The sequence below is a fragment of the Pteropus alecto genome, unplaced genomic scaffold (assembly GCF_000325575.1).
Source record: "Pteropus alecto unplaced genomic scaffold, ASM32557v1 scaffold42, whole genome shotgun sequence".
Taxonomy (NCBI): Eukaryota; Metazoa; Chordata; class Mammalia; order Chiroptera; family Pteropodidae; genus Pteropus; species Pteropus alecto.
Window position 1 is genome coordinate 14,468,111 of NW_006434825.1, and position 12,163 is coordinate 14,480,273.

General features: G+C 47.0%; 1 protein-coding gene across 1 annotated transcript in view; it reads left to right on the forward strand.

The window, feature by feature from the left end:
- Positions 1-12,163, forward strand: part of ZFHX3 (zinc finger homeobox 3) — a 229,003-nt gene that overhangs the window by 174,276 nt on the left and 42,564 nt on the right. Inside the window, 1 exon segment of the mRNA XM_025045294.1 lies at positions 9,988-10,095. Within this exon segment, the coding sequence (XP_024901062.1) occupies positions 9,988-10,095 (108 nt within the window).

The window sequence follows — 12,163 nt, forward strand, 5'->3', positions numbered from 1 at the left end:
AGTTCATTGACAGCCCCTCACTCCGCTGTCCACTGGTGGGAGTAGGCTACTATTTCTTCATGTATTCTGTGCTTCACAGGGGTAAGCTGTTTTCTTAACGGGCTGGAGACCCTTCAGACACTGTGGGCAGAAGAGTGAAGCAACAAAACAGGCTGGAAATTCGAGTCCCTCATTTGTGTGGTCATGTGATTCAGACCCCCTGGATGCATGGTTTTATTTTGCTCTGTTGTGTGCTTTGATGGCTAAAAACAAAATGTTCACCTTTTTCTCTCTCAACTTGCTTTTTGGCATCTCTTCGCCCCAAATACTCCATCATTTCCTTTGACATTGTCCAATTGTGTCACCTGGGGTCTGCTCGTCCACCCTCCACCTTTCCTTCCCTTGCTCTCATTCCCGTAGAGATGGCATCCATCAACCTGGATGGATGTTCCTGTTACGAGAACTGTCCACAAGGTTTCACTTATGCCCATTAGGTTCTAATTACCACTATCTAATATCACTCCTGGTACATCCTGTGCCTTCCCCATGCACCTTCATTTGTATATAGGTGCTTAAGTACACTTACGGGCCCGCCTTGACTTTTTCTCATCCATGTGTTTCCAGCATTTTCCAATTAAAAATAAATAAATTAGGAAGCACATCATAGTTTTTATTTGTTTATTTGTTTGTTTTTGCATTAAGCATAATATCGCTCTCTGACAAAACAAGTCAGTTTGGACTCAGAAGGGGATACCAGTTTTCTATAATGGAAACTCTTTTTTTTTTTTAAACACTCTCTCACTCGTGTGTTTATGTGTCTTGTCTTCTCCCCTCCAACTGTGGAAGCCTGGCAGTGTTTATTTCAAGTAGGGTGTTACTGAAAGACAGATGCTTGTAGGGACTGCTCAGGCCTCACACCTGGAATGTTAAAAAGCTTTCAGGCAGATCCATTGGGTTGAAAAAATGTCCCTTTCTATAGAGGAGGGGGGACTAGGAAGGAAGTGGTACCCCATCAGAGAGGCTTTCCTTCTTTACTGCCCACGTGGTCATGGACCCTCAATTCTGACTGTACATCTTAGATGATTGTTCCAAATCCATGTAATGGTTTATCCTGATGAGCAATCACATGAGGCCCCTTCTTCCTCCATCAAGACCCTCCTCCTTCTGCTAACCCCGGGCATTTTGCATGCTGGATCACGATCATCATTTTCCTCCACTACTTTGTTTTTAAGATGGGGGGGAGGGGATGGTGTTGGGGGGTTCGTGGTTTCACCCTTCTTGGTTTCAAGGACCTTCTATTTTGCATGCTGCTTCTTTCTAGAACATTCCAGTTCGGTGTGAGGTTAAACTGTGCAAAATACTGTTTGAAAGAAAGGAGAAAAAGAGAAAGGGACTTGTCAAAATGCATTTGTTAGATCACGTTTTAAATGAAGTACAATTGAAGGTAGTTTTTTGTCCAAAGAAAGGAAAAACCCCTGCAAATCCGCTGAGCTCCCCGAGAGTGCGTCTCCTTTGTCGTCGCCCTGACATTGAAGTGTAATTTTTCATGGTTATTTGGACTGGAAAATGGGGGGTGGGGGGGGAGGGGAGAGATGGGCCCGCGATTATTTCCCATAAATGACAACACAATCACATCACGCTCTGCTACAAACATGCTCGGGGAATTTGCCTTTTTTTTTACATTTCATGTGTGAAAGTAACAGCAACAATCCTAGCTCTGTGGAAATCCAAGGGGACTAATCCCTACTGAATTCCATTTGCTTCAGAGTTTGGGGACCGAGCTGGATTTCTTGCTCAGTGCAGATTCCGAAACCATTGCAGGGTCGGGTCTGTATTTTACTAACGGGAACTCACATCTTTCAGTTATTTAAAAAAAAAAAAAAAAAAAAATCTTCCTGTGAATAGCCACCAGGCGAGTCAGCGACATGTTTAGTTCCTTGTGCTTTGTCACCTCTCGTTTGCTTTTATCCTTTCTGCATTTCTGCAGGGGGCAACCCAGGTGCTTTTGCTAAGAACACAGATAAATGGAACTTGTTGCAATACCGGCTCGAGGCGTTTCCTCCCTTTTTCTCCTTTCTTGACCCCCACCCACCCCCATAATTCTCGCTTGGTTTTGACAAACTGTTCAAATGACCAAGTGGCCTTGCCCCGGGAGAGGAAAAATGGCAGGACGGGTCCCTCGCCACACAAGGGCAGCATTTTTCACTGAATGCTCTGGCGTCCTGCGCTCTTTGCACAGGAGAACAGCTCGAAGAGGGGACATTTTCTCTGGGAGGCCTCCACAGGCTAGGGCCACTTTGGACCCATAAAATGCTCGCTCTCGTCAATGCTCAAGTTAGAGGTGAAGTTACGTCCAAAGCAAAGGGAGAAGGCTCCCCCAGGAATCCGTTCTTGTCTGTCCGACCTTGCTTTCTCCAGCAGGGGCTGAGCATGCAGCCTGCAGCCCGGGCCCAGCCTGCCCAGGCTCCTCCTTGCCGCATAGTCCCCATTTTTCTCGTTTCTATAAACAGTGGCAAGATCTTCAAATATACAAAAGCATAAATGGTCTCTATTCTCCAATTAGTCATTTTAATAATACCCGGAGTCGCCTTCAGAGTGCCGATTGTTTTCGCCTGGTGCCCAAGGCAGGGTCAGCGGGGTGGGGACGGGAAAGAAGGTTGGGGCGGGGGCGGTGAGGAGGCTGAATTCCTTCAACGCCGGGCTTTGCTGCTAAGCCTTGCCCGGCGGCCCCGTGGAAAGCTGGCAGGTCTCCCCTGCCTTTCAAGCCCTACCCAGAAACTCCGGGCGCTGCTGCCCCAGGTGCATTTGGGTAAATGAATACCTACCTAGTGGTAAAAGGAATTCTTGTGGTAAAATGATCACTCAGAGGATCCACATGAAAAAGAACTCGTCGTTGGAGGAAGGGAGCGTGTCTGATCTTACGTGTCACCCAGTTCCTCTCCTGCTCCTGTCTTACTTCTCGGAGGAACGAAATCCGTTTTTTATAAATGTCATCTTTGAGGAGGCAGCTTTGTTTGGTGAGCAGTTTGGCCACTTTTTTTTTTTTTTTTTTTTTAAGCCACCGGGATGGGAAAATTCTCTGCGTGAAAAAAAAAAGGCAGACCCCTGACCACGCACTCCAGCTGGTAGAGGAGGGTCCTCGGCACGATGGCCGGCCTGGCAGAGGGCTTAGATGGGTGAGAACGTGGAAAATGCCAAAGATAAGGGTGACCTGGATGGGGAGACCTACCTCTGCCCTCCCTGTACTGTTTCTTAGACCCAGTGCAAGGAGTCCTACAGAAGAGAGGGGCTTGAGGGAAGCCTGGGCAAGTGGCAGTGCAGGAGGCCAGCTGGCCTGCCATCCACTGGAGAGACCAAATGCCTAGGTCTGTGCTAGTGCCCTGGAGTTCTCATGTCTGTCGAAGAAGAAATGGCGTCTTATTATGAGAAGGTGGGAAAATATTACACTTTCGATGAATAAATGAGTGTGCTAGCCTTGGAGCCTCATTTAGTCCACACCACCCCCCCAAACCCACCCTCACCCTTCAGTTACCCCTTTAAGGTCTCCTGCCTGGACTGTGATAGCCGTGTCTCGAAATGTTCCACTCACCAGTGTGGATTGGAATCCCCAGCCCTTCGTCTCATGATTTGGCACTATCTTCAATCTATGCCCTGTTAAGTTGTAGAAAACAGAATGGACAGAGTTTGCCAGCAATTAAAAATAATATTCAGGTGATTATCCGCAGAGAATTTCCGAGTAGATTTGTAAGTTTCCTATTCCATGTGCATGTGTGAGAGAGAACCTTTACCAACATTCCAAGTGTAAGGTGTGTTAACAGAACAGTTTGCAAGATCACCTCGATTTAAGGGAGAATTGCTGGGGGTGGGGTGTTGTCAGCCCAGAAAACTGAAGCACTCGAAGTTACTGACTCTCAGGCAGTTTCTGGCCACGCTGTCAGGGCCAGAAAGACCCCACGGATAAAACCATGATGCCATCTTTCAAAAAAATGTGCAGAGTAGCTTATTGTACCCTGGATCTGCGTGTCACTGTGCAGTTGGGATCTAGCCCAGGGCACATGGAGAGTCATGTACTGGTAGAACCTGTGGTCACCATTTAATGAGGTCACACTTGCCAAAATGGCATGGAGGGGTCTGGCATACGTAGTGCCCCACCCCGTGGGTGCAGCCTCAGGCATCGCCCCCATTCCCCTCTTCCTGCCTGGCTAGGGGAGGGAAGGCAGGACAGGGAATGCGGAGCCGGGAGCAGAGGCGTTGTCTGCCCATCAGCGTTGCAGATCGTATCCTGTTAAAGTTTCTATCATAGCAGAATTTTATTGGGCTGTATCTTATTTGAAATAAGTAGTCTAGACCTTAGCCGTCATCTTTTATTTCGTGGAATTTGATTTGACCTGTATTTGCAAAATAAAGCCTGCGTATTCTGTAGAATATGTGTAGCCATTAGAGGTTTCCCATGGATAATAAAAGGAAATCCAAGAGGACTAGGCATGCTGGAGGGTTCTGCCCCCGCTTTCCAGGTGTGCCCGCAACGCTTCACGAGCACAGATGATTGGCCAAGCTGCCCTACAGTGCGTCTGTAGCCACGAGTGCAGCACATATCCAGGAGTTACAGGAACAAGAGGACAAGATGCTGTCATGGGGTGCCTCCTGCTACCCACCACAGAGACCCCAGCAGAAGTGGCTGCCACCCTCCGTGCCACTCTCAGTAGTCAGAGTGTACCAGGCCTCTCCTGCGGCCTGCTTTCAGTGGCTGTCCTTGGTTAATTAGGTTGAAAATGGAGAAAGGAAAAGCTTTAACCCTATCTTCAAAGTAAGCAGATTGGTTATTTTGTTTTTCAAAGAAGAGGTCCTATATACAATTAAAACTTGTTTCTGGTAAACCTCATTCCAGGAAAGATGAGCTTTTAACAAAAGGCTTTTGACAGCTGCAGGCTATTTCATTTTTTTTAATGCCGAATGAAAAATCAATACATTTTTCTGGGTTATACATATTCAGAACAGGCCTGATATTTCCATTATAATGGAAAGTGGGTGTCTGTGCATCTCGCCTGTCAGAGCTGCACCACCGCGTTTTCCAAGCCACTGCTAAATATTTCAAACCTGATTTGATTGTGGTTCATGACAGCTAATGTTTCTCAGCTCTTGAGTCTGCCGACAGGCGAACGCACTTTATTTCAACCCCACCCTGAAACATCGCTCCCCCAAAGAAAAAAGAAAAGAACAATGTCATTCTTCAGGGATCCCAGATCGGTGTATTATTTAAGTAATGCGATCGCCTGAGAGCCTTGGGTACGGACACTCTGATTCTTAGGAGAATTTCCGAGTTTCTTTCCCATCGAGGCACTCAGAGGGCATTGTCAGGTTTGAGGGAAGGTTTGAATTAATCTACATTATCCTGTTAAGAGTTAGGAACAGAAGGACTAGTCTTAGTCATTGATTGACTCCCCTTGCTTCAAGTCTGTAAGCAATTTGTAAAAACACCCAACGGACACGGCGCTCAGCCCCGGTTCCTCGATGAACAGTATCATTTTTTAGCAACTGGCAGGTTTTCTTGGGTAACATCCGGGGAGTGCGTGCGGTGGTGGTGAGGGCTGACTTCATGACGATGCCGCCTCCGCGTTTGCTTCTGCCTGGTACTCCTTCCACCAACCAGTTTCCGGGTCATTCATAAAACTGTCGCAAATCTCCACGGGGTTGCGGTTGGCACACCCATCTCCTTTGGGAGCAGAATCCATCACAGATCAGGGAATCATGCAGTCACCGTCACCGACAGGGTAAGTGTAAGGTTGTCAGGAGAACAATTTGCATTTGTGAATAGCAAGACCCCCTTGAGGGAGGGAACACGACACGTTCAGAGCTGTGGTATCGTTACCTCAACAACCTAATCTGCACTTGCGACCCTTACCTCTTAGCCTAGATTTACCTGCTGAAATTCTTACACCTGAAGGCTCGCCCTTCACCAGCAGACGTGAGTGACATGAGCAGACCGGATTTGGCCCAAGCGCTAGGAAGCGCCTTCTGGGAGAAGAGGTTGTAAAAAGCAGGTGGTGATGGAAATAGGTTTTTTAAAGGCCCTCAGCCAGTTTTACGTGAAAGTTGAAGGCAGAAGGGGTACCAGGAAGACCTCACAGTTATTCAGTATTTGTTTCTATTGTCCTAGGCCCTTAACATAAAAATATATCTAAGTGGGAAGGGTGCCTTAGTTTTAGGGCTACTGTGGGGTGTATCACATCGAAGCAGGCTTCTGCTGGGGTGGCGGGGGGTGGTGGTTAGAGGAACTTCCTTGGAGTCTTCTGAAAAACACACCTTCTGTATGGAATGCGTTGGGGCTACTACCTCCTGCCAAGAACAGGTGGACACAGGGACCAGAGGTGACCTCCTCACCCAGGTTCTGACTTGGCCCTTGAGAAAGCATTACTGATGGGTTGGGTTCTTAAATGTTATCAAACTCTTTGGGGAGAAGATGGTTTTGACTTGTCTATTTCTGAGTAAAAATGGCACGGCGGCGGTTGTATATCGTAATGAAAGAAAGCAACTTTGTCTTCTGAAGGGAAGACGGGATGTTCCAGATAAAACTGGATTGTCGGTTTATCAGGTCTTCCCTTGTTCCAACCCTCTGTCAGTAGCTGATACTATAGAAAAAATCGACTTCTGTCATAAGCCCAGCCAGTTGCCGCTGATGTTACGGGGGATGGAAAATGTGGTCTGTAATTGGGGTGGGGGGGGATTTCCTCCGCTCTGTGCTCTATCAGCACATGAGCATCAAGTATGTACTCTAAAGAGGAGTGAGGGCTGGATGACCAGCCCAGGAGCCCAGAGCGTGGATGCAGCTGTCTGCCGCAGAGCTGGATGCCATCGTGTTCCTGGTTCCATGTGCTTCCAAGGCAGGGAGGCCAGGCCCCTCCTGTGGGTGCCCAGGGCCTGGATCTTAGTTGTGGGGGCGGGAGGGGGGGCGCAGTGGTCAGAGGGGTCGCTTTAGCCTTTTGGGACCAATAAAACATACCCCTTCCTGCAAAGCATTGTAGGCCTGAGCTGTCCAGGCAAATTCATTGTTTGCATGTCTGTTTTTTAATCATTTCTCTACCTTTATTGGTATTCAGAGCTCACAGTTTTGTGGTTACCGACGGCCTGGGCTTTCATCCATTTTAAAGAGCTATTCCTCTTGCTGTTGATGATGATGGTATAAAGACAGATGGTGTAACTGCTTATGAATGTCCTATTTTATTTCCCCGGGACCAGACAGTTCACTTGAAGGCGTATATTACTTCCACATGCTCAGGTTAGGCCAGATAGTGTCTGCCTCCTGCAGCTAGCTGCCCTTCCAGGCCTCGCCATGCAGAGGGCGACACCTGTAGGTCACAGATGGAACTGTAGCAAAGCGCCTGCTCTGCTGAATGGAACCTGGTTTTTAGCTGGGGGTGAGGACACTGGACCGCTTGTAAAGGAAGCTGGCTTGTCCAGGAGTTTCTTAATCATTTCTCCTTCCACCAAGCACATAACGGCCTTTTAGTGAATGAGTCACAAATAATAATATTACACCTAGGAACTCAAAAAGAAGACTTGATTTTTAAAATCTTAAAGAAAAAGAAAAGTAAAAAGAAGATCAAGAAGCAAAATAAGTTCCTGAATTAACCTCTGTTGTCTGTCCTCTCATTGGAACTCAGCTGCCTTCACCTCTCTGCTTGTAGTAGGGCAAGGAGGCAAGAAAACAAAGACCCAAGTAGACTCACGGAATGAGGGCTCCAGGAACGTGGACAAAGCACCGTGCAGTTTCTTTGCTCATTGCATAAGCAGTGTGCCAGTTCTTTAGAGTCTTTACTTTCTGAATAGATGTGTTTGGAAAGGCCTCAAGGACTGGGGTCGGTGCTAGAGGGACCACGAGTTCTTCACTCTCTGCTACGATGGCTGCGGCCCACGTAACGCTCAGGAGAAAGGTGCTGGCCTTGGAGGTGGCCTCCCAGTTGCAGATCCCTTCCGTCCTCTGCACAGCAGCACATCGGGGTGTTCTCTGTTTCGTAGGTGTCCGATTGTCTCCATCTAAGGTGATTGTGTGTGTGTGCGTGCGTGTGTGTGCTGGAGAAGAAAGGCCATCGAGTCATCTCTTTGCATAATCAGATTCGACTAATGTGTCAGTACTCTAGATATTTTGCATCACGATGTGTATTGGGGCAGATAAGTATATTTTAAGAGACCTAGGTACTTTGGGTAGCTAGACCCAATTTAATAATAATATTGACTGACCGAATGGTGATATCACCATTCAAAGATGGATTTTATAATTATAGCATTGAGCAAGTTTACTAAATGTCTAAAAATGGGCATTGAACATCCTGCTTGAACATAATTAAGGCGCTAAATATATCAGACTGTGTAACTCGCTTGTTACTGCTCTACCAATACTTGTGCGTATGTGTATTTCCCTACCAAATGATGTACAATGTTAATATGGCTGTGTGTCTGACTTCCAACCGCGATTGCCCGATTTTTCTGTCTGAACTAAGGGTGGGTGAGGGGAGACAATGTTAACTTTACCATACAGTGAAGCAAAAAGGAGACGTAGAAGTTATATGTGGAGGCTTCTTCGTTAGAAATGGAAATAAGCCGTATCTTATTTCATCTGTGTCCCCATGGCAGCCTCATAAATCCCTTCTTGGTGGTAAAGAAGAAGGAATGTTCCCTGACCCCTCGTTTAGTTTTCCAGTCCTCGGACTTCCATTGCCTTTTCGGGAAGAATTAGGAAAATCTGATTCTAAATAGATACTTTCTTCTTCGAGCGTTTTATAAACCCTCCGAGGTCAATTTACTTTGAACTCCTTTTAATTCCTTTGTGGGATGAAATTGAGAAGCTATTTTCATGAGTATTGAAGGGTTATTACCCTTTGAAATACTGAAAAGTAGAGTTGCAGTTGGAGGGACCTAGGGTGACATTGGACAGAGCCCCAAAACAACAGTCCCTGATTTCACCCTGATACCTGGTCCCCGTGGGTCTGGTCTAGCGCTGCCCTCAGGTGATAGATGTGGGCAACCAGGTGCTTAAGTCTCTACACCGAGGAAGGTGGACTCTTCAAAGCGTCCTCATAATATCGTCATTAACCCACCTTGGTTCACCTGCCTTAATCATTTGTTTAACTCGATCTTAACGAATCTTTTGGATAATGATCAAAGGGCCAGGAGAGCCAGAGAGAAATGTCTCACTTCCTTCCCCCAGCATTTAGGGGATCTCTTCTTCTTCTTCTTCCCCACTTGCCCAGTGGCGTTTTACTTCACGATTAACCTCACGTTGGAAATGAACCTTTCATCTACCTTCACCAAAGCATTGTGTGTTGAGATGGAGAGCATTTCCTTGGTTAGTTTTAAACCCGTGGTGGGTAAGGAATGGAGTGACTTCAAAAAGCAAGTGTACGATTCTCTTAGAGTTCTTTTCCCTTTCTCTACAAATCTAGCTTCTTGCCACTGATGCCCGCCATGCCCACAGATGACAGTTTCTAGAACTCTTCGCATTGATGAAATCATATCACCGATATTCTGTGACTCTTCAGAATACAAATGACTTAAAAAACAAAACAAAACAAAACCTCCCGCCACATTCTGGCACGTGCACCAGGTACCGCGAGCCCTATGAGGGGTCAGTGATCCATGCCAGGACACCCTGAGTTTGGAGCTAGGCAAGAAGCTCCTTTTTTTGGCATTTTCTAGTACAAAAGACTTGCATGTACCTTCATGAACTTGGATGGGGCTATTTCTTCAACAGGATTGGCTTTCAATGAGAAAAGCTCCAATGAGGCGTTCAGGGTCCGTCTGGCAATACCTAATGTCCACATGTCTAGAGTACAGTCATGTACCAATGAGCCTGGAGGGACAGTCCTCACCGCCTGCCCAGACCTCGACATAGCCGTAGTGCGGTCAGCCTTTCAGCAGCCACTGGGAAGAGAGGAGGGACAGTCATTGGCAAGAGTCCTTCATCTTCTGTCTAGTTTTAATCATTGACTTTTTGTTTTTCTTCTATTTCAGAAGAAGCCATTGAAGATGTTGAAGGGCCCAGTGAAGCGGCTGCTGATCCAGAGGAGCTTGCCAAAGACCGAGAGGGTGGGGGCGAGAAGGACCAGAGCAAGTGGACAGGTAGTGTGTGCGGCTGCCCACGAGCCCCTGACATCACCTCTGAAACAGTGACGCTAATTGGGTCAGGGAGCGGACACATTCTAATCTACCCAGAAAAACTGCTGGCTATGGGCAGGTTGGAGAAGCCTTTTGGTTTTGCTTTTTTGAGTGGTCACCTTCATTCTTCTTCTATAATGCTATATTAAAGAATTAAAAAAAATTTTAATGACCTCCCCCCACCCGCCAACCCATCTTGTTTACTGAGCCTCCAGGTGTCTGGCTCTGTGCTGGGGCTTCCGCGTTTTGAGGTCACATTTCTTTAGCACTCTTCCCTGTTGTTTTGCCCCTGGGTGTGAGTCTTTCATTTAAGGTCCAGTCCCTTATCCCACCTGCAGACAAGCCCAGCAGAAGGCTTGACATAGGGAACTTGATCGGGGTCACCCCAGAATCTCATAAAGAGTTGGCGGTGTAGAGTGGGCTTCATTCTGCCCTTGGGGGGCCTGGGCAGGCTCTGCATAGTCTTTGTGTCCTACCTTGCCCCCAGGGTGAGCGCCCATACCTTGAAATGCACCCAAAGGGGAGACAGGTAGTGCAGCCGGGCAGGAAGGTGTCTTACCAAGAGCAGAAGAAATTGAAGAGGTCAGGAAAGGAAGCGCTATTTCTGGAAAAACTGGCATTGAGAGCAGGGGAACAGCCATCTCTCATGATGATCGAATTTCTGTATCGAGGGAAAGAAGAGCTGAGACTAAGAAGAAAAGTTTAAGTGTTTTTGAAGAGGAGCAAATTTGCTTCTGAGAAGACTTATTGGGACAGATAAGTCTCCCAGAAACCACCACAATAATTAGAGGAAATGATGTGACAAGCAACAGAAATTATTGTATTTGGTCAGCCTAATTCTTACTGCCTTCCATTATTAATATTGTAATACTTTGATTTTTTTGAGAAAATATTTACCTTCTGGAGTCTGTATAGGTTGGACCTTTGTTACTTTTCCAGGCACAATTGTTCTTAAATCATGCTCAGCGTTGGCCTTCACTATTTAAACAAGATACAGAATCTTGGAGAGAGGCCAGGGGAGAGCAATGAAGATGACCGAAGGCTGAGAAATATTGCCTCTGAGAAGAGGCCAAAGAAATTGGGGCTATTCCGCCTGGAAAAGAAAAATGTCAGAGGCAGCATAACAGCTTCCAAATGTCAGGCGGGATGTGCGGTGCAGGCGATGTGGCACTGTCCTTGTTTCCTGGGAGATGGAGACGGGGGTCACTGCAGCTGGGTGAATGGACAGCGCACTAGGCGGATTTTACTGTCCATGCTGCTTAAGCCCCTTGGAACTGGGCTCTGTGGTGTCCGAGGCCTGCGCTCAACATAACGCTGAGCGACAGGGCCGAGCATGCGCACCCTAGGAAGATCCGTAAGGTCGGACCAGCAAGTAGAGGATGGACATCTGTGTTCAAAGGCCTTGAAATGGGGCGAGGGTCGTCCTGGGTAGCTTTGCATGGACCAAGGCCCCACCCAGTTTGTGCTGTACTGTTAAGGTGAGGTCTAAACAAGCTTCGCAGACAGACAGCAATGACACGTGCCTGTCTGGAGGATGTGAACTGGGGAAGAGGGTTTCACAAATGCACTTTGAAGACTGGGTAACCTCTAGACTGTCTGTCCTTTGTTTTCAGTTTTAGTGCCTGGTTTCTGATCCTGGCTCTGCTACTTACTAGCTATGTGACCTTGCTCAGGGAACCTTACCCTTTCTGTGCCTGTTACCTTACATGGGGTAGGGATTAAAAATAGTACCTCATTTCATAGGATAGCTGTGTGGATTATTTGCACATGGGAATCTTAGAACAGTGCCTGGCATATAGTAAGCTCTGTGTTAGGAAGGATAAAGGGTGTTTTTGTTTTTTTGTTTTTTTTATTTTTAATTACTTAAATACGATGAGAAAAACCAGTAGCAATTTCTCCTCAGTTCCTCCTGTATGAATGTAAAGGTTTCCAGGCAGCACGTGGCTTCTGGGAATCTTGAGAAGCAGAGCAGGGACAACATATAAGGATTTAGCAGATCCCCAACCTTTTTGGCACCAGGGACTGGTGCTCT